Source organism: Salmo salar, chromosome ssa22, assembly GCF_905237065.1.
Source record: "Salmo salar chromosome ssa22, Ssal_v3.1, whole genome shotgun sequence".
NCBI classification, from domain to species: domain Eukaryota; kingdom Metazoa; phylum Chordata; class Actinopteri; order Salmoniformes; family Salmonidae; genus Salmo; species Salmo salar.
This window is the reverse complement of record NC_059463.1, coordinates 26,821,251-26,844,753: the sequence shown is the minus strand read 5'-3', so window position 1 is coordinate 26,844,753 and position 23,503 is coordinate 26,821,251. Positions and strand designations below refer to the sequence as shown.

At 40.5% G+C, this 23,503-nt stretch overlaps 1 protein-coding gene across 3 annotated transcripts in view; it reads left to right on the top strand.

Moving 5' to 3' along the window:
• Window positions 1-23,503, top strand: part of LOC106583117 (solute carrier family 41 member 1) — a 67,447-nt gene that overhangs the window by 22,839 nt on the left and 21,105 nt on the right. For all 3 annotated transcript variants that reach the window (XR_001323442.2, XM_014166950.2, XM_014166949.2), the window contains exon 3: window positions 6,528-6,635. Coding sequence is in view for 2 of the 3 variants with exons in the window: in XM_014166950.2 (XP_014022425.1) it covers window positions 6,528-6,635 (108 nt within the window). In the remaining variant the exon portion in view is untranslated. The remainder of the gene's footprint in view (window positions 1-6,527; window positions 6,636-23,503) is intronic.

Genomic DNA, 23,503 nt, shown 5'->3' with positions numbered 1-23,503 from the left:
GTTAGACTTAGAAGGCGAGCACACCAACCACCGCTTCTGAGCATATTAGTCGCCAATGTCCAGTCTCTAGACAACAAGGTGGACGAAATTAGGTCACGAGTTGCCTTCCAGAGAGACATCAGAGATTGTAACATTCTCTGTTTCACGGAAACATGGCTCACTCGGGGATATGTTGTCAGTCGGTACAGTCACCGGGTTTCTTCATGCGTCGCGCCAACAGAAACAAACATCTCTCTGGTAAGAAGGGCGGGGGTGTATGCCTCATGATTAACGACTCATGGTGTAACAATAACAACATACAGGAACTGAAGTCCTTTTGTTCACCTGACCTAGAATTCCTTACAATCAAATGCTGACCGCATTATCTCCCAAGAGAATTCTCTTTTGATTATAGTCACAGCCGTGTATATCCCCCCCCCCAAGCAGATACCTCGACAGCCCTGAAAGAACTCCACTGGACTCTATGTAAACTGGAAACCATATATCCTGAGGCTGCATTTATTGTAGCTTGGGATTTTAACAAAGCTAATTTGAAGACAATGCTACCTAAATTCGACCAGCACATTGACTGTAATACCCGCTCGAGCAAAACACTGGACCACTGCTACTCTAACTTCCGTAATGCATACAAGGACCTCCCCCACCCTCCCTTCGGCAAATCCGACCACGACTCCATCTTGCTCGTACCGACCTATAGGCAGAAACTCAAACAGGATGTACCTATGGTCAGCCCAGTGCTGAATGGTTCCAGTCAATCAGAATCCACGTTGCAAGATTGTTTTGATCACGTGGGCTGGAAAATGTTCCGGGAAGCCTCAGACAGTAACATCAATTTATACGCTGACTCGGTGAGTGAGTTTATTAGGAATTGCATTGGAGATGCTGTACCCACTGTGACTATTAAAACCTACCCCAACCAGAAACTGTAGATAGATGGCGGAATTTGCGCAAAACTGAAAGCGCGAACCACCGCATTCAACCATGGAAAGAGGTCGGAGAATATGGCTGAATATAAACAGTGTAGTTATTCCCTCCGCATGGCAATCAAACAAGCGAAATGTCGGTATAGGGACAAAATGCAGTCGCAACTCAACGGGCCAGACACGAGACATATGTGGCAGAGTCTCTACAGGAAATTACAGACTACAAAAAGAAAACCAGCCATGTCACAGTCAACGACGTCTTGCTTCCAGACAAGTTAAACACCTTCTTTGTCCTATTTGAGGGTAATACAGTGCCACCGACGCGGCCCGCTACCAAGGACTGCGGGCCCCCCCTTTCCTCCTCCGTGGCCGACGTGAGTAAGACATTTAAACATGTTAACCCTCATCCTCAGAGCATGCGCAGACCCACTGGCTGGTGTGTTTACGGACATATTCAATCGCACCCTATCCCAGTCTGCTGTCCTCACATGCTTCAAGATGGCCACCATTGTTCCTGTACCAAAGAAAGCAAAGATAACTGAACTAAATGACCATCGCCCCGTAGCACTCACTTCTGTCATCATGAAGTGCTTTGAGAGTAGTCAAGGATTATATCACCTTCACCTTACCTGCCACCCTAGACCCACTTCAGTTTGCATACCGCCCCAACAGGTCCACATACGGGACCCAATTGCACAGGTCGGGGTTGAGACCCAGAGCCTTAAGCTTAATGATGAGCTTGGAGGGTACTATGGTGTTGAATGCTGAGATGTAGTCAATGAACAGCATTCTTACATAGGTATTCCTCTTGTCCAGATGGGATAGGGCAGTGTGCAGTGTGATGGCGATTGCGATTGCATCGTATGTGGACCTGTTGGGGCAGTATGCAAACTGAAGTGGGTCTAGGGTGGCAGGTAAGGTGAAGGTGATATAATCCTTGATTAGTCTCTTGAAGCTAAACTACCTGCCTTCCAGGACACCTACAGCACCCGATGTCACAGGAAGGTCAAAAAGATAATCAAGGACAACAACCACCCAAGCCACTGCCTGTTTACCACGCTTTCATCCAGAAGGCGAGGTCAGTACAGGTGCATCAAAGCTGGGACCGAGAGACTGAAAAAAAGCTTCTATGTCATGGCCAGCAGACTGTTAAACAGCCATTGCTAACATAGAGAGGCTGCTGCCAACATACCGACCCAAATCGCTGGCCACTTTAATAAATGGATTTAATAAAGGTATCACTAGTCACTTTAAATAATGCCACTTTAATAATGTTTACATATCCTACATTACTCATCTCACGTGTATATACTGTATTTCATACCATCTATTGCATCTTGCATATGCCGCACGGCCATCGCTCATCCATATAGTTATATGTACATATTCTTATTCCATCCCTTGACATTTTGTGTGTGTATAAGGTAGTTGTTGTGAATTTGTTAGATTACTTGTCAGATATTACTGCGCTGTCGGAGCTAGAAGCACAAGCATTTCGCTACACTCGCATTAACATCTGCTAACCATGTGTATGTGACAAATACAATTTGATTTGATTTGAAGCCTAGGCTAATCTTTCACTTAGTGTCCATCGGAGGCTTTAGAACTTTCAGGAACGTTCTGTTTGTACTCTTCAGTATTGGAGGTCACTGACATAATGCGAGTTGCTATGACACAATTTTTCCCTTAACATTACTTAGGCATGGTCCCCCTTCCCCTCCAAGATCTGTGGCTGTCTGCCTGAAAGCATTCAGTGTCAATTTCAATAGAATATTTTTGTTGTTAGCAACCAGCATTATTGGTCCAGGGGCTCCCCCCTAGGAAAATTAATCTAGGAGAAACACTGCTGTGTGCCATCAGTGTTACTGCCTGTGATGTCATATGTGTTCCAACCGTTGGTGTCACTGCACAGTCATCAACATTGCGTTGGTGTTTTATGCTGCTGGGTTCACAATCCTGCCTGTACATATATACACAGCAGTTTCATATGAGCAGTGTTTCTGCTGCATTCATTTAGCTGTCGAACTGCGCCATGGCAAAATACGCAATGTTTTTAAATATAATACATTTTTTAACATCATAGTATTTCTACCAAACATGCAGTACTTTTGATAATCTGTCTGTGCACATTGTTCTAAAGGTAATTCAGCTCTGTCTGGGTACAACACCGTTCTAAAGGTTATTCAGCTCTGTCTGGGTACAACACCGTTCTAAAGGTTATTCAGCTCTGTCTGGGTACAACACCGTTCTAAAGGTTATTCAGCTCTGTCTGGGTACAACACCGTTCTAAAGGTTATTCAGCTCTTTGTGCCACTGTGACAGCTAAACCTGCCTGTGCACGAAACAGTGCACTGTCCTCGAGACAGCGTGCTAGTCAGACCCAGAGAGACAGCAAGCCAGTCACTGGTACGCAATACATATTGGGAACTTTTGTAATTCCTTCTCCTCAGACCTCACCCCTCACCTAGTCAAGTCTCACCCAACCACCTCCCCCTCAACCCCCAGCTCACAAGCAGTGTTGGACCTGTGCAAAGTCAGATTTCTTAGCAGTTTTAAAGTAAATTTCCTGTCATTCAAAACATTTAGCATTTTGCCATGGCTTACAACATGTTCATATGCTCTGCAGCTTTAGGGGGCCCACAACCCAAAATAATGGGAAGAATGTCCTTTTAAAAAGTCACCAGATCTTCTACAAAATAATTATCGTGGGGGGCATGCCCGGTGAACCCCCTCCTCCCCTGCTACTAACATTTCCAGAGGAAACACTCCACATGAGCAACACTGGGCAAACGGGGCTGCGTTCCTTTCCTCTTGATACACCATGATACTGACTGTTCAGAGTTTGCAGAACTGGGGCTGGTCGTTGGGGGGTGAGGTGTTGTTGGCCGGGCTCCACTGTTCCAACAACATATATAACAGCTGGAGAGGAGAGTAGAGAGAGGAGGACAGGGTGAAAGTTGGGAAAGGAAAGGGGAGGGATGAAAGAGGTAGAGTTTAATAGAAGAGAGAGAGAGAGAGAGAGAGAAGTGGGTTAGGGTGGTTGGCTAACCAAAGCTGGGGTGGGAGAGGGCCAGAAGGTGGGGTGGTGTCGACCGTTTTAAAGATCCCAGGCTGCTGACAGACAGAGGAGGTTAAGAGTGCTATCACCTCCACCCAGACTGCTGATGAAACACTGCTATTTCTCACTGTAGGGATCTGTAGGCAGGATAAAGTTATCTAGCTGATATTCCTCTCCCCTGCAGCCTTCTCAGTATAGCGGGTTTCTTATGCACCACAGGAGAACCAAGAAATGAAGAGCGACACCACGGCTGTCTTTTAGGCTTTTATGTCGATCTGCAATAGTATTATGAAAAGACAGGACAGGAACACATCAGTCTCCAATGCACCACCTGACAAGTTGTTCTTTCTCTCTCAGTGTTTTCTCAGACTCTCACAATCACACTCATACATAAAGCCATAATGTATAGTATAAAATAATAACCAGTCCTTAATACAAAGAATGTATAATCTTAATTCTTAGACAATAAAACCATACCTGCAATAGTATTATGAAAAGACAGGACAGGAACACATCAGTCTCCAACAAGTTGTTCTACACAGGAGCATGAAGAAAGGTAAAACACATATCCTGTCTCACATCCCCAATACATTGCTAGGTGCTTTCAGTGTTGATAGTAGCAAAATACAACAACTCATGTACAAAACCACTGCAACACAAACAAGTTACAACATAAAATCGCCTTAGAGGGCAAAACTACATCCCCCATAATGCAACACCATCACTAGTCGGCAGCTCAGCTAGCCGTCTGCATCACAGAAAGAAAGTCATACTAGCTAGCAACACTTTTAGCACTCTGTAACTATATTAATAACAACAATAAAACTCTGAAATGTACGTGTTTCGATAGTCTCACATCCCCTTATAACAATATCTACAGCATTAACCTTGGGACGTTTATTTATTTCACGTTACGGACTTCTACAAAGGAGTAATCTGCAACCCGTACCTTTCTCTCTTAAGTGTTTTCTCAGACTGAGGAGAGCGGGATCTATGGGTAGTACCAGGGTGTTAGTAGGTGACGTAAGCACCCAGATAAAATAAAATACATTTAATGAAACAAAACCTGAAGATGTTAACATCATTCAGCTACTGTAGCTGCCTACCTAACATCAACAGGCATCACCAGTAGCGCAACAATTAAAATTAGAAACCAAAAGTAAAGTTCCTGGCGATCTGACTCCCCCCTTCTGTCTGAACTTGGAACATTCCTGTTCGCGGGCTTTTGGCCACTGACCCTCAACCTGATTGTTCTGTTCTGCGTTGTGTACTATTCTAATAATTTGAAGTTTGCTGGAATAACCATTTTAACTCTACTACACTAGTATTGATTTAGCTGTGGGCTGAGAGATGAGCTGCAAGTGCTGGGGGCAGGTGGGACTGACTCTGAAGGCAAGCGCTTTCTCAGTTGATGGATTAATGTCCCCAACCCCATCCCCCAGATTTATGCCCCAACCCCGGGCTTGTACCACTGCCCCAACCTTATATTGAGTCTAACCCAGTCATTTCTTAGCCATGTACCCCAAAATCATCCTTATGCACCAGCCCAGTCTAGCCCCTGTCCCACTTTGCTGCTCCTGCCACTGCACTGGGCTAATGGAGAAACATCAGAGAGGCACTTTACCACAGTCATCAGTTCAGGGACTCAGAGACCATCTTAAGGCCTGGAATACAGCTAAAGTGGGGAGCATAGTGGGCCGGTAATCAGCTCCAGGACCACAGAGTCATCAACTGTGAATTTCCATTTGATTCTACAGCAACTCAGCTGCGTGAGCATTTGTAATTTATAAATTTTCTCTGATGTCTCCCATCCCAGGCCATACAGCATATCTAAATTACCCTTTAGATTTAGCTGGCATTGCTCCTGGCTGACTTTGCCCCAGACTAAGTTGTTCACTGTGGAGAGGTATGGTAACTGGAACAGAGAGTATTAAATACTCTCTTCCTCTTTGCCAATCTGCCTGCTAGCTCTCTGCCTCAGCACGAGAGCTAGCAGGCAGATGGAGGGTTACAGTAAAAACAATGTGCTCTGCAAGTACTGAATGAAAGGTGATACCAATAAAATACATCTTGTTAGTGTTTTATTATAGTGTTGTTGAAGACAGGGAGAACGGCGAGAAAGGGCAGGGGAAGAGAGGAGAGGGATAGATAAGGAGCGGGTGGATGTTTAGAGAAGAGAGGGAGAGAGAAGTGGCAGAAAGAGGGTGGTGAATTGTTAGTGTAAGGTCAAAATGACCTTGCTCCTCTCCAGAGTGAATATGATTATGATTCCAACACGGTCTGAACAGATAGAATGTCACTGAGATAAGGCATAGATCAGGTTTCAGACATTGTCGACCTCAAATGCCCAATGTGATACGCTGTTGGGTTGAGAACGTAATACGATTTTGTATCATAATAACTGAGTGATAACTGTTTTATCATGATAATTGAATTGAAGGTTATTTTTGTTTGAATGTAAATATTAAGAGCATTCAGGAACCTGATGTGTAGTTGACAGCGTGTTGTTTTGTTGTGTAACTGTGTGTTGTGTTCTTGTGTTGCAGCACTGGACGGTGTTTACTGAGGTGACGGAGGTCTTCATCCTGGTCCCAGCGCTGCTGGGGTTAAAGGGCAACCTGGAGATGACACTGGCTTCCAGACTGTCCACAGCGGTGAGTGTGTGTGTGTGTGTGTGTGTATTCAGTCATTTCTCAACATCAGGAGGAACAGAGTGGAACTCTAGAAACCATAATGTTATTGTAATATTCCAGTCACATAAATCAGTATGACTAACATCAACATGATCGTGTATAAGAGATCATACAACATTTTGCTGTGGATTATGTTAAAAATATTTGTTGGTCTGATGTGACTAATGAGGAGCATCCAGATGCTGCACTTGATGAATTTATGAAATTGCTTCTTCCAATTACTGATTAACATGCACCTGTTAAGAAACTGACTGTTAGAACTGTTAAGGCTCCATGGATTGATGCAGTGCAAAAGCAGTGCAAGTTTGAATTTTGTAAAGTTAGTGTGGAAGAGGTGGAATTGGTGGAATTTTCTTTGTTAACGATCAGTAATGACAAACTTCCTGGCATTGACAATTTAGATGGAAAGCTACGGAGGATGGTAGCTGACTCTATAGCCACTCCAATCTGTCATATTTTTAATCTGAGCCTAGAGGAAAGTCTTTGTCCTCAGGCCTGGAGGGAAGCCACAGTAATTCCAGTACTAAAGCGGCCTTTACTGGTTCTAACAGCAGAAGAAAAAAAAAATGGTGTTTGACCAAATACTATTTCTCTGTAAACAAATTAACAACAGACTTTCAGCATGCTTATAAAGAAGGGCACTCACAACATGTACTGAACTGACACAAATTACTGATTGGTTGAAAGAAATTGATAATAAGAAGATTGTGGGAGCTGTACTGATTTCATTGCAGCCTTTTTGATATTATTGTTGTTGGGAAAACTTAAGTGTATGGCTTTTTAGTCATATCGTGGATTCAGAGCTATCTATCTAATAGAACTTAAAGGGTTTTCTTTAATGGAAGCGTCTCTAATGTCAAACATGTAAAGTGTGGTGTACCGCAGGGCAGCTCTCTAGGCCCTCTACTCTTTCTATTTTTACCAATGACCTGGCATTAAACAAAGCATGCGTGTCCATATATGCTGATGATTCAACCATATATGCATCAGCAACCAGAGCTAATGAAGTCACTGAAACCCTTAACTTCTTATGCCTCAAATCCCGTTAACAGGATCAATTTGACAACATCCGGTGAAATGGCAGTGCGCCAAATTCAAAAGAATTATTAGAAATATTGAACTTTCATACATTCACAAGTGCAACACACCAAATTAAATCTTAACTTCTTGTTAATCTAGCCACCGTGTCAGATTTCAAAAAGGCTTTACGGCAAAAGCAAACCATGATTTTATCTGAGGACAGCACCCCATCAAACAAACACATACAATCATATTTCATCCCGCCAGGCGCGACACAAAACTCATAAATAACGATATAATTCATGCTTTACCTTTGAAGATCTTCCTCTGTTGGCACTCCAATATGTCCCATAAACATCATAAATGGTCCTTTTGTTCGATTAATTCCGTCGTTATATCTCCAAAATGTCCACTTATTTGGTGCGTTTGATCCAGAAAAACACTGGTTCCAACTCGCGCAACATGACTACAAAATGTCTAATAAGTTACCTTATCTTTGTCCAAACATTTCAAACAACTTTCCTAATACAACTTTAGGTATTTTTTAACGTAAATAATCGATAAAATTGGGACTGCAAGCAAGTGCCTTAGAAATCTAGATTCCCATTGAAAAGAGTGACCTCACATTTTTTTTTTTTTTCCTGAATGGTTTGTCCTCAGGGTTTCGCCTGCCAAATAAGTTATGTTATACTCAGACATCATTCAACAGTTTTAGAAACTTCAGTGTGTTTTCTATCCAAATCTACTAATAATATGCATATCCTAGCTTCTGGGCCTGAGTAGCAGGCAGTTTACTTTGGGCACGCTTTTCATCCGGACATGAAAATACCGCCCCCTAGCCTAGAGAGGTTACCAAAGAGTTGCAGTCTGTTTTGGAATGGGTGGCCAGTAATAAACTGGTCCTGAACATCTCTAAAAAGAAGAGCATTGTATTTGGTACAAATCATTCTTTAAGTGCTAGACCTCAGCTGAATCTGGTAATGAATGGTGTGGCTGTTGAACAAGTTGAGGAGACAAAATTACTTGGCGTTACTTTAGATTGTAAACCGTCAAGGTCAAAACACAAACAACAGTTTGCTATTCAGTGGTTGCAAAGATGTCTAGCTGTAATAAAGAGATGCTCTGCTTTTTTGACACCACACTCCAAAAAGCAAGTTCTGCAGGCTCTAGTTTTGTCTAATCCTGATTTTTGTCCAGTCGTGTGGTCCAGTGCTGCAAGGAAAGACCTAGTTAAGCTGCAGCTGGCCCAGATTGTAATCAGAGGGCTAATATTAATACTATGCATGCCAGTCTCTCTTGGCTAAGAGTTGAGGAGAGACTGGCTGCATCACTTCTTTTTATAAGAAATATTAATGTGTTGAAAATCCCAAATTGTTTGCATAGTCAACTTACACACAGCTCTGACACACACACTTATCCCACCAGACATGCCACCAGAGGTCTTTTCATAGTCCCCAAATCCAGAACAAATTCAAGAAAGCGTACATTATTACATAGAGCCATTGCTGCAAGGAACTCCATTCCATAATGCTCAAATGAACAGCAAATAAATAAATGAATACAATTATTGATGTTTTTCTGTCCTTGTCTATTAATGTTATTTATATTTGGCATTTCCTGCCTAAGTTTGTCCACTTTGCCAATGAAGTAATCATTAAAATAATTGCCAATATCAAATGGTTTGGTGATGAATACACCATCTGATTCGATAAAAGATGGACCTGAATTTGTCTTTCTGCCCATAATTTCATTTAAACTACTCAAGTTTTTTATATCATTGATCTTGGCTTCATGATACAGTTTCTTCTTTTTTGGCTAGTTTAGTCACATAATTTCTCAATTTGCAGTAAGTCGTGCAGCCGGACTTCTTAGTCAATCCTTTGCCCCATCTCGTTCTACCATCCCGTTTTTAAATTCCTCATCAATCAATGGAGCGTTAACACTTCTAACGGTCAGTTTCTTAACAGGTGCATGTTTATCAATAATTGGAAGAAGCAATTTCATAAATTCATCAAGTGCAGCGTCTGGATGCTCCTCATTAATCACATCAGACCAACAAATATGTTTAACTTCATCCACATAAGAGTCACAGCCAAATCTTTTGTATGATCTCTTCTACACTATTTTAGACCCAGCTTTTGAAACTTTGGCCTTCCTGGATATAGCCACAATATTGTGATCACCGCATCCAATGGGTACGGATACAGCTTTAGAACAAAGTTCTACCGTATTAGTAAAAATGTGATCGATACATGTGGATAATCTTGCCTCTGTAGTGTTTGTAAACACCCTGGTAGGTTGATTTAAAAACCTGAACCAGATTACAGGCACTGGTTACAGTGAGATGCTTCCTCTTCAGTGGACAGCTTGATGAAAACCAGTCAATATTCAGGCCCCCAAGAAAGTAGACCTCTCTGTTTACATCACATACACTATCAAGCATTTCACACACATTATTTGGATACTGACTGTTAGCACTTGGTGGCCTATAGCAATATCCCAAAAGAAAAGGCTTTAGATGTGCCAAGTGAACCTGCAACCACAACACTTCAATAACACTTGACATAAGATCTTCTCTTAGTATTACAGGGATATGGCTCTGAATATATATATATATATATATATATTCAGCAACACCTCCCCCATAAGCGTTTATGTCTCTTCTATACACTGCGTGCACAATTATTAGGGAAGTGAGTATTCTGATCTTATCATTGTTTCTATTCACATTTTTGAACTTCGAACCATAAAAACTTGAATGCTTATTGGATTTAATAAATTTCAGGTGATATGTATTTGTCTAATGAGGGAGGGTGTGGCGAAAGTGAATAACACCTTATATCGAGGTGTGCATAATTATTAGGCAGCCTCATTACCTCAGGTAAAATGGGCCAAAAAATAAATTTAACTGACACTGAAAAGCCAAAAATGTAAAATGCCTTTCAGACGGATGCGACACTCATTAAATAGCTAAACTATTGAGGTGTGACCACCGGACATTCAAACGTTTTGTTGCGAATTGTCAACTGGGGCGCAAAAAACGCATGGGGAAGAAAAGGCGCAAATTAACTGCAAAATACTTGAGAAGAATTAAACTTCAAACTACCAGGAACCCATTATCCTCCAGTGCCACCATATTCCAGAATTGCAACCTACCTGGAGTGTTCAGAAGTACAAGGTGTCAAGTGCTCAGAGACATGGCCAAGGTCAAGAAGACTGAAACAAGACCACCACTGAATAAGATTCACAATTTGAAGCGTCAATATTGGGCAAAGAAATACCTGAAGACAGGTTTTATGGACAGATGAAATGAAAGTGACTCTTGATGGACCAAATGGATGGGCCCGTGGCTGGATCAGTAATGGACACAGGGCACCACTTTGAGTCAGGTGCCAGCAAGGTGAAGGAGGGGTATTGGTATGGGCTGCTATCATTGAGGATGAGGTAGTTGGAACTTTTCGGGTTGAAGATGGACTGAAACTCAACTCCCAAACCTACTGCCAGTTTCTAGAAGATTATTTTGTCAAACAGTGGTACAGGAAGAAGTCCTCAGCATTCTAGAAGGCCATGATCTTTATGCAGGACAATGCTCCATCACATGCATCCAAGTACTCCACTGCTTGGCTAGCAGCAAGGGCCTCAAAGATGCCTGAATAATTACCTGGCCTCCTTCCTCACCTGACTTAAATCCTATTGAGAACTTGTGGGCCCTTCTCAAACGTGAGATTTACAGTGATGGAAGACAATACACCTCTTTGAAAAGCATTTGGGAGGCTGTGGTTGCTGCTTCAGCGGAAATTGATCGTGAACAGATCAAGAAACTGACAGACTCCATGGATGGAAGGCTCATGGCAGTTATTGAAAATAAGGGTGGCTATATTGGTCACTGAATATTTTTGAAAGGCCAAAAATGTTATATAATTGTCATTTTGTGTTACTTATCTGTTACACTTTTGAAAAATTCTGAATAAACAAGTGAGTTGAGAGAAATTATTTTTGTAATGTAGTTGCCTAAAAGTTGCCTAATAATTGTGCACACTTATATACACTGCTCAAAAAAATAAAGGGAACACTTAAACAACACAATGTAACTCCAAGTCAATCACACTTCTGTGAAATCAAACTGTCCACTTAGGAAGCAACACTGATTGACAATAAATGTCACATGCTGTTGTGCAAATGGAATAGACAACAGGTGGAAATTATAGGCAATTAGCAAGACACCTCCAATAAAGGAGTGGTTCTGCAGGTGGTGACCACAGGCCACTTCTCAGTTCCTATGCTTCCTGGCTGATGTTTTGGTCACTTTTGAATGCTGGCGGTGCTTTCACTCTAGTGGTAGCATGAGACGGAGTCTACAACCCACACAAGTGGCTCAGGTAGTGCAGCTCATCCAGGATGGCACATCAATGCGAGCTGTGGCAAGGTTTGCTGTGTCTGTCAGCGTAGTGTCCAGAGCATGGAGGCGCTACCAGGAGACAGGCCAGTACATCAGGAGATGTGGAGGAGGCCGTAGGAGGGCAACAACCCAGCAGCAGGACCGCTACCTCCGCCTTTGTGCAAGGAGGAGCAGGAGAAGCACTGCCAGAGCCCTGCAAAATGACCTCCAGCAGGCCACAAATGTGCATGTGTCTGCTCAAACGGTCAGAAACAGACTCCATGAGGGTGGTATGAGGGCCCGACGTCCACAGGTGGGGGTTGTGCTTACAGCCCAACACCGTGCAGGACGTTGGGCATTGGCCAGAGAACACCAAGATTGGCAAATTCGCCACTGGCGCCCTGTGCTCTTCACAGATGAAAGCAGGTTCACACTGAGCACATGTGACAGACGTGACAGAGTCTGGAGACGCCATGGAGAACGTTCTGCTGCCTGCAACATCCTCCAGCATGACCGGTTTGGTGGTGGGTCAGTCATGGTGTGGGGTGGCATTTCTTTGGGGGGCCGCACAGCCCTCCATGTGCTCGCCAGCGGTAGCCTGACTGCCATTAGGTACCGAGATGAGATCCTCAGACCCCTTGTGAGACCATATGCTGGTACGGTTGGCCCTGGGTTCCTCCTAATGCAAGACAATACTAGACCTCATGTGGCTGGAGTGTGTCAGCAGTTCCTGCAAGAGGAAGGCATTGATGCTATGGACTGGCCTGCCCGTTCCCCAGACCTGAATCCAATTGAGCACATCTGGGACATCATGTCTCGCTCCATCCACCAACAGACTGTCCAGGAGTTGGCGGATGCTTTAGTCCAGGTCTGGGAGGAGATCCCTCAGGAGACCATCCGCCACCTCATCAGGAGCATGCCCAGGCATTGTAGGGAGGTCATACAGGCACGTGGAGGCCACACGCACTACTGAGCCTTATTTTGACTTGTTTTAAGGACATTACATCAAAGTTGGATCATCCTGTAGTGTGGTTTTCCACTTTAATTTTGAGTGTGACTCCAAATCCAGACCTCCATGGGTTGATAAATTGGATTTCCATTGATTATTTTTGTGTGATTTTGTTGTCAGCACATTCAACTATGTAAAGAAAAAAGTATTTAAGGTTATTTCTTTCATTCAGATCTAGGATGTGTTGTTTAAGTGTTCCCTTTATTTTTTTGAGCAGTATATTTCCCTGAAAAAGACAACTCACTTTTCCTTTGTTAAACATTCAGGTTTGAGGTTCAATAACATTTTGGATTGACTGAGAGCATTGTGTTTGTTCAACAAAAAAATGAATCCCGAGGAATACAATGCCTAATAATTGTGCACGCAGTGTAGATGTTATATCCTTGTATTGCTACTGCTGTATCATCAAATGAATTATCTAAGTGAGCCTCAGAAATGGCTTCTCATTGTTATCTTTTTGTAAAGCAACTGGTTGTTGTAAAGAGCCAACCTGGATACTAAGGAGATCCTGAGAGGAAATCGACGAGAACCAAGAGCTTTATGCTATGGAGGAACAACATACTCCATCATGGAAAGATCCGACTACCTCACAAAAGAACTTTAACCCGAAAAAAAGAAAAACAGATTCATCTACAGACACGGACGATTTACTTACCATTGATGTAGAAGCTAGTGCTCTGGCTGGAATCCATGCAACACTGGAAAAGTTGTGTGAGGAGGTAGCAGGGCTGAGGGGGAGTTCGGAGTTTAGCCAAAGTGAAATTCTCACGCTCCAAGGAGAACATAAGACACTCACAGCCAAGGTAAAAATCCACGATTCCAACATGGATTGTCTACTCAGGGAAAACAGGGTATTGAAGGAGTCGCATCTAGACATACAAAGTTGTAGCATGCATGAAAATCAAAAAACAATCTGGGATTCCTGAGGACGCATCCAATAATCCAGAGGGCGCGATCAGAGAATTTGTGCAATCCGCCTTGAAACTTCCTATAGAGACTGTTAACAAGGTGGCTTTCCACCGAGTACACAGACTTTAACCTGTTGGGGATAGGGGGCAGTATTTGCACTGCCGGATAAAAAACATACCCGATTTAATCTGGTTACTACTCCTGCCCAGTAACTAGAATATGCATATAATTAGTAGATTTGGATAGAAAACACTCTAAAGTTTCTAAACTGTTTGAATGGTGTCTGTGTATAACAGAACTCATATGGCAGTCAAAACCCTGAGACAAATCCTAACAGGAAATGGAAATCTGATGTGTGGAATCACTTCAAACCTTTGCCATTGAAACACACAGGGACTTATTAATCATTTAGCACTTCCTAAGGCTTCCACTAGATGTCAACAGTCTTTACAAAGGGGTTTGAGTCTTCTATGGTAGAAACTGACCCAAAGAGAGGCTTGGGAAGTTGGTCACAGGGGGAGGGCCATTACTACTATGACGCGGGCGCCCATGGGAACCCTTTTGTTCCGAAACGTTTAGTAAGACAATGCAATCGTCCGCCTTGAATATTATTGAAGCTCTGGTTGAAAAAGGCCCTAAAGATTTATGTTATACAACATTTGACATGTTTGAACGAATGTAAATATATATTTTTTTGCACATTCGTGACGACAAGTGCCGCCGGCTTCAGTACATTATGAGTAGCCTTCGGAACGCGCTAACAAGAAGGAACTATTGGGACATAAATTATTTACTTTTTCGAACAAAACTACATTTGTTGTGGACCTGGGATCCTGGAAGTGCCTTCTGATGAAGATAATCAAAGGTAAGGGAATATTTACAATAGTATATTTGATTTTAGATGGTTCCAAGATGGCGCTAACGTATCGCCTAGCCCGGGGGTCGGCAACCCGTGGCTCTTTAGCACCGCCCTAGTGGCTCCCTGGAGCTTTTTCAAAAATATGAAAATGGAAAAAGATGATGTGAATATATTTTTTGTTTTAATATAATTTATTATCCAATGCTGTAAAAATGTGTATAATAAATATTTAATTTCAACATTTCTGTCAACGAAGATTTACGTCATAGCCTGCGACACACGTTTCTTTCAGCTCGGCGTAGTGCCAGACAGGTGGCTGTTGCAAACAAACCGCAGGGTGTGTCATGGGCTATGGATCCCAAAGGGAAAAAGAGAAAGATAGCTGAGGAGAACGGAGGATTCCACAGTTCTTGGACCGAATCATTTGCTTTCATTGCCAATGCGGAAGGATTGCCTGCATGTTTGCTTTGTAATGAGAAGTTGTCAAATAACAAAAAGAGTAACGTGGAAAGACATTTCCATTCTTCCTGACAGTTATAGGAACATGAAGAAATATGCATTTGGAGTATTATCCATCTTTGGATCAACATACCTGTGCGAGCAGATATTCTCAAACATGAACTACATAAAATCCAAATACCGCACCCGCCTCACAGATGAGCTTGCAGTCCTGCGTGAAGATTAAAGTTACATCTTACATGCCCGATGTTGAGAAGCTGTCCAGTGATGTCCGAAAACAGAAGTCACATTAAACGGGTAAGAACACAATCCTGTCATAGGCACATATTTAGTAACAAAGTGGCTGTTTTTATAAAGTGATTTCTGATTTTTGTCAGTATATATTTGGAATGACACATAGGGATATTATTGTGTTTTGTTGCTCAGGTCCGAGGATGGCTGCATTGTATTGTGCGTGTCAAAAGAGAAGAGGGTGCTGCTGCATTTTACCCTTGCACATTTGCAGAAAACTAAAGAGAAGAGGATAATGCACAGAAATCGAACTTAAACTGTATTTTAATTTTATATACTTTACCTTTTCAAAAGGCTGCTGTTTTATTGCACTCTGTCTGTTGCCCAGATAAGGGGGAAAAGAGAAGAGGATTGTATGGTATTATTGAGGATTGAAAAGGACTGCATTTTATTTCCATGGGGAGGTCTGAAATTACAGGAGGCCTATTATGCACGTTGCACATTTTGTTGTTTTTTCGAATCCTAAAATAAAAATGACATCAAAAATCTGATTTCTGTATTTCTATAATTTCATCAATGCAACGAAACATAATACATTCATATTATAATGGAAGTTAAACTTAAAGCACCATTGTACAGCAGAGTAGTCAAGTGGTGCGTCATTCTCTCCAGGATGCGCTGCAGGTAAAATAAACGTTTAATCATGAATGCTCATTATGTATTTGTAGCCTACTTATAATTTTGATAGTAGGCTAATATAACTAATATAGACACTTACAGCATGTGTTGCCTTCATTATAAGGCTTATATAAGGCTTTTAATTTTTTGCGGCTCCAGACAGATTTGTTTTTTTTGTTTTTTGTTCCAATATGGCTCTTTCAACATTTTGGGTTGCCGACCCCTGGCCTAGCCTATTTTTCTGAGCATACCATGTCGTTTATTGCAAAGTGTGATTTCCCAGTGAAGTTATTTTTAAATCTGGCAATGCGGTTGCATTCACGAGATGTTAATCTATAATTCTTTGAATGACAATATTACATTTTAACAATGTTTTCGAATAGTAATTTTGTGAATTGTAGCGCTGATTCACCAGAAGCATTTGAGGGAAAATATTTTCTGAACGTCACGCGCCGATGTAAAATGCTGTTTTTATATATAAATATGAACTTTATCAAACAAAAAATGCATGTATTGTGTAACATGATGTCCTAGGAGTGTCATCTGATGAAGATTGTCAAAGGTTAGTGCTGCATTTAGCTGTGTTTTGGGTATTTGTGATGCATGCTAGTTGCTTTGAAAATGTCAGTGAAGTTTTTTTTGGCAGGGTACTCTCCTAACATAATCTAATGTTTTGCTTTTGCTGTAAAGCCTTTTTGAAATCGGACAACGTGGTTCGATTCAGGAGAGGTATATCTATAAAATGGTGTAAAATAGTCATATGTTTGAGAAATTGAAGTTATAGCATTTATGAGGTTTTGTATTTCGCGCGACGCGATTCCACTGGCTGTTGACTAGGTTGGGATGCAAGCGTCCCACGTTCCCAGACAGGTTAAGCTCGGAGTGACAAGACCAAGGGTCCCCAACCCATCATCGCAAAATGGGAACACCACCAACAAAAGGAGCTGATCAAAAGCAGGGGAAGGGAGCTTAAAGGGACCAAATTCGGTCTCAATGACCAATTTCCAAGGGACAAAAACAATGGTCGTAAGAGACTGTATCCGGTACAAAGGCAACAAAGGGAGAAGGGTAAGCGTGCCTTTCTCATTGTGGACAAACTTTTTATAGATGGACAGCTATTCCGAGACATCGCCATAACACCATGGCTGTACTAAATTCTACAGGGCCTTCAGGTTACGAAAAAAAGAAAGTATGGGAACTGTAAAAATATCTGAACACTATGAAGTGAATTTGAACACACGTAATTTCATGCTCGCTTACACATACGGACTTATACATACACACACCTGATCTTGCTCTCTTCTCTCACTCTCTCTTTTTCTCTTTTCTCTTCTCTCCCTCTTTCTCTCTATTGTCAAACTGTTTTATAATTGAATATCTTTGTTTGTCTATCTTATGTATTTGTCTACAAGTTTATATATGTTTACAACAAGCAAGGGGAAGTTATCAGAATAGGGCATTGGGGAATAATAACATATTGTACTGAATACATTTGTACTGTAGTTAAGCCATCTCTAGAGTAATGCAAGGTCTCTTTCATGGTCATGTGAAACGTCAATTGCTATGGAAATGCTGGGATGTTTTTCAATTATGTTAAAGGTAATTATGATGCAACTATGACGTTGATACGATATGGATTACAATTATCATGAATATTAAGGCTATACGCACTACATGTTACACACATAGACATGCAAATTGGCAGAGTTATTTATTTGGACATCACACATTATAGTCTTACTCTTATACAGACATCATACACACTCTCACTAAATCACATCCAATATCATACACATCAACCTACTCAGATTTACTACACGCATAATATCTTGTCTCAAATTTCTAACATCGGCTCACAGGCAAGGGAATAAAACAAATATTGCTAGAACCTATTTTTCGAATTCTAAATATCTGACATTTGAAAGCTCTACTTTTGACCGTCATAATACCTCTGATGGCAGTAACTTTACAAGCACTAATTATGGTCAATTTAGACTGAGAATAGTATCTAGTCATGGTAAGGGCTGAAATAAGTATAGCCAGTTGTAATTGTAATGGTTTAGCAGATTATAACAAAAGAAGATCAGTCTTTACATGGCTAAAAGAAAAGGAATATAACATATACTGTTTACAGGAAACTCACTCTACATCCTTAGATGAAGTTGCGTGGAAAAAGGAATGGGGTGGTGAAATACTTTTCTGTCATGTACAAAGGAACTCAAAAGGTGTGATATTTATTAATACAAATTTCGATCTGAATGTGCAAATAGTCAGGAATGATTCGCAAGGAAGGTGGATCCTTTTGAATATGAAAGTTAACAAAAAATAGTTTTGGCTCATTAATCTATATGGTCCAAATCAGAATGATAATTACTTTTTTGAAAACATTTAAACCAATTTATTGAACTTACAGGCAACAAATGATCAAATCATTATGGTAGGAGACTATAACACAGTGTTAAGTACCTCAATGGATCGTAAAGGTAATCACTCTACAAACTACCATCACCGTGCCCTTAAGGAAATCACCAATATTATGGACACATTAGAAATAGTGGATATTTGGAGACTAAAAAACCCAGACCTAGTGAGATATACATGGAGGAGACTTAAATCAAGTTAGTCGTCTTGACTACTTTCTTGTCTCTTTCGCTCTTGCGTCAAAGGTTAAAAAAAAATAATAGGAGACAGAATGCGATCGGATCATCATCTAATTGGCATTCACATAACTCTTATAGATTTTCCACGTGGACGGGGATATTGGAAATGTTATCAAAGTTTACTGGAGGACAACTTATTTTTAACTAACAAAATCATTTATAACTGAATTTTTCCAGTATCATATAGGTTCAGCAAATCCCCTTATTGTTTTGGATACCTTTTTAAATGTACCTTCAGAGGTCATTCAATTCAATATTCATCAATAATAAAAAAGCAGTTTCTGGCTAAAGAGACAAGACTAACAAGGGAAATCCATGAACTAATAGTACAGGTAGATGGCAATAAAAACGATAATACAGAGATACAAAATAAGTTAGAGGAAAAAACTAAAACAACTTGAGGAACTTATTCAATAACGATCTAATGTAATCTATTGCAAAAATAAAGCAAACTGGATGGAATATGGAGAAAAATGTACAAAATTCTTCCTGAATCTCCAGTACAGGAACGCTAACAAAATAATTTGCAGAAACTCGTTACTGAAGACGGACTCATCTATGATTCTCCGAATGATATTTTAAAAGAGGAAGCTAATTATTTTAGGCTGATGTTTTCTTTTCCGTCTCATCCTCTCCCACTGAATGAAGATTACGGTAAGGAATTCTTTCCAAATAATATAAAAAATTTAAAATTAACAAATGTACAGAAAGATCAGTGCGAAGGCCCAATTACAGAGGGAGAACTTTTTGAAGCTATTAAATCCTTTCAGTCTGGAAAAACCCCAGGGCTTGATGACATACCGGTAGAGGTATAGCCTTTTTTGATATACTAAAAGCTCCATTGTTAGATTGTTTTAACTACTCCTATAGAAATGGTAGTCTGTCAGGTACTCCGCAGGAAGGTCTGATTTCTCTATTATTAAAACAAGACCCAGATGGCAAATAAAAAGACCCAGTCTATCTAAAAAAAAAAAAAACTGGAGGCCCCTTACACTTCAATGTTGTCATGCAAAAATACTAGCGAAGTGCATGGAATTAAAAGGGTTTTACCAGGTATTGTTCATCCTGAACAGACAGGTTTTTTACATGGACGATACATTGGAGATAATATAAGACAACTACTAGAAATAATGGAACATCATGAAACATCTAAGAAGCCAGGCCTGGTATTTATAGTGGATTTTGAAAAGGCATTTGATAAAGTAAGACTGGATTTTATTGAAATGCCTGGATTTTTCAATTTCGGTAATTCTCTTATAAAAAAATGGGTAAAAATAATGTATAGCAACCCCAGGTGTAAAATAGTAAATAACGGCTACTTCTCAGAAAGTGTTGAATTGTCAAGAGGAGTTAAACAATGGTGTCTGCTGTCACCTTATCTATTTGTTATGGCCATCGAAATGCTAGCTATTAAAATCAGATCCAATAACGAAAATAGAGGATTATAAATCCAAGGCTTAAAAACAAAGGTGTCCATGTACATTTGAAGTCGGAAGGTTACATTCACCTTAGCCAAATACATTTAAACTCAGTTTTTCACAATTCCTGACATTTAATCCTAGTAAAAATTCCCAGTTTTAGGTCAGTTAGGATCACCACTTTATTTTAAGAATGTGAAATGTCAGAATAATAGTAGAGAGAATGATTGATTTATTTCAGCTTGTATTTCCTTCATCACATTCCCAGTGGGTCAGAAGTTTGTATGCATTCAATTAGTACTTGGTAGCATTGCTTGGGTCAAACGTTTTGGGTAGCCTTCCACAATCTTCCCACAATAAGTTGAGTGAATTTTGGCCCATTCCTCCTGACAGAGCTGGTGTAATTGTCAGGTTTATAAGCCTCCTTGCTCGCACATGCTTTTTCAGTTCTGCCCACACATTTTCCATGGGATTGAGGTCAGGGCTTTGTGATGGCCACTCCAATACCTTGACTTTGTTGTCCTTAAGCCATTTTTCCACAACTTTGGAAGTATGCTTGGAGTCATTGTCCATTTGGAAGACCCATTTGCAACCAAGCTTTAACTTCCTGACTGATGTCTTGAGATGTTGATTCAATATATCCACATAATTTTCCTGCCTCATGATGCAATCTATTTTGTGAAGAGCAACAGTTCCTCCTGCAGCAAAGCACCCCCACAACATGATGCTGCCACCCCTGTGCTTCATGGTTGGTATGGTGTTCTCCGGCTTGCAAGCCTCCCCCTTTTCCCTCCAAACATAACGATGGTCATTATGGCCAAACGGTTATATATTTGTTTCATCAGAACAGAGGACATTTCTCCAAAAAGTACGATCTTTGTCCCCATGTGCAGTTGCAAACCGTAGTCTGGCTTTTTTATGGCGGTTTTGGAGCAGTGGCTTCTTCCTTGCTGAGCGGCCTTTCAGGTTATGACGATATAGGACTCGTTTTACTGTGGATAGAGATACTTTTGTACCGGTTTCTTCCAGCATCTTCACAAGGTGAAGTTCTGTTCTGCTGTTGTTCTGGAATTGATTTGCACTTTTCGCACCAAAGTATGTTCATCTCTAGGAGACTGAATGCATCTCCTTCCTGAGCGGTATGATGGCTGCGTGGTCCCATGGTGTTTATACTTGTGTACTATTGTTTGTAGAGATGAACGTGGTACCTTCAGGCATTTGGAAATTGCTCCCAAGGATGAACCAGACTTGTGGAGGTCTACCATTTTTCTTCTGAGGTCTTGGCTGATTTCTTTTGATTTTCCCATGATGTCAAGCAAAGAGGCACTGAGTTTTCAATTAGCACAAATTATGTGAATTAGCCTATCAGAAGCTTCTAAAGCCATAACATAATTTTCTGTAATTTTCCAAGCTGTTTAAAGGCACAGTGAACTTAGTGTATGTAAACTTCTGACCCACTGGAATTGTGATAGTCAAATAATCTGTTTGTAAACAATTGTTGGAAAAATTACTTGTCATGCACAAAGTAGATGTCCTAACCAACTTGCCAAAACTATAGTTTGTTAACAAGAAATTTGTGGAGTGGTTGAAAAACGAGTTTTATTGACTCCAACCTAAGTGTATGTAAACTTCTGACTTCAACTGTTGTCGATGACTCAAGTTTTGTATTAAGTCCTCAAGCTAGATCCCTGCAATATCTCATTGAATATCTAGATACCTTTTCTGTACTCTCTGGACTAAAACCTAATTATGATAACTGTACAATATTATGTATTGGATCTTTAAATACATTTTACATTACCCTGCAGTTTACCTGTAAAATGGGCTGATGGTGAAGTAGACATACTTGGTATTCATATCACAAAATATATAAATAAGCTCTCCACAATGAATTTCAATAGAAAACGTGTAAATGTAGACAAAATCCTGCAACCATGGATAGGTAAATGCCTGTCTATGGAAAAATTGCCCTGATTAACTCCTTAGTCATATCTCAGTTTACTCACTTACTTATAACGCTGCCTACTCCTGATGACTTATTTTTCAAATCATATGAGCAAAAATATTTCGCTTTATCTGGGATGCTAAACCAGACAAAATAAAACGTGCCTATCTATATAATGAATATGAATTGGGTGGGTTGAGATTATTAAATATAAAAGCACTAAACCGCTCTCTAAAAGCTTCACTTATTCAAAAGTTGTACTTGAACCCTAAATGGTTCTCAAGTAGATTACTAAGAAAAGCTCATCCATTGTTTAAAAATGGCCTTTTTGCCTTTGTGCAGATTGCCATGTCTCATTTTCGATTAATTGAAAATGGTACTTTGAAAAAAGTATCTCTCTTTTTCCAACAATCATTGCAGAGCTGGCTACAATTTCAATTTCATCCCCCTGAAAAGATAGAACAAATATTATGGCTGAACTCAAATGTGCTGGTTGATAAAATACCTGTATTTATGGGAAAGATGTTTGAAAAGGGTATTTTGTTCTTAAATTATATTATAAATTGGAATGGTAGAGTTATGTCCTTCATGGAGTTATCAGAATTGTACGGGAAGGTCTGCTCAATCCAAGAGTACAACCAATATTACGGGAAGAGGTAGGGAACTGGTCTGTCTGCCCAATATAAAGGATCAAAACTGGCTGAGGAATAAAAACAGCATAAATAGGAAAGTATACCAGTTTCATTTGAGGACCAGGATGTTGACAACCGTGCCATACAGATTGTAAAATAGTTGAAGAGTTTTTTTGATGTACCAATTCCATGGTACAGGGTGTATGAGTTGATATATAAAACAACGCAAGATTCGAGACTTTGTGCTTTTCAGCTAAAATTATTATATAGAATTCTTTCCACCAACAAAATGTTGAATATTTGGGGCATAAAATCTCGAAGCTCCGCAGATTTTGTTGTGAGTATTCAGAATCAATAGACTATTTATTTTGGTATGGCTCCCAGGTAGCCTGTTTCTGGTCTCAGGTTCAGGAATGGCTGAAAATGCTTAGCATTGATCTAAATTGACCCTAGAAATAGTACTGTTACGAGATCTGGAGAGACCGGGTCAGTCAATTACTAATACTCTTAGTAAAAGTATTTATCTTCAACTCGCAATCTGTGGATTCTGTTCGATTAGATAGATTGAAATTGTACGTTAAAAATCACAGCATAGTTGAAAGATATGTGTTGCTTAGAAACCCGAAGTGGG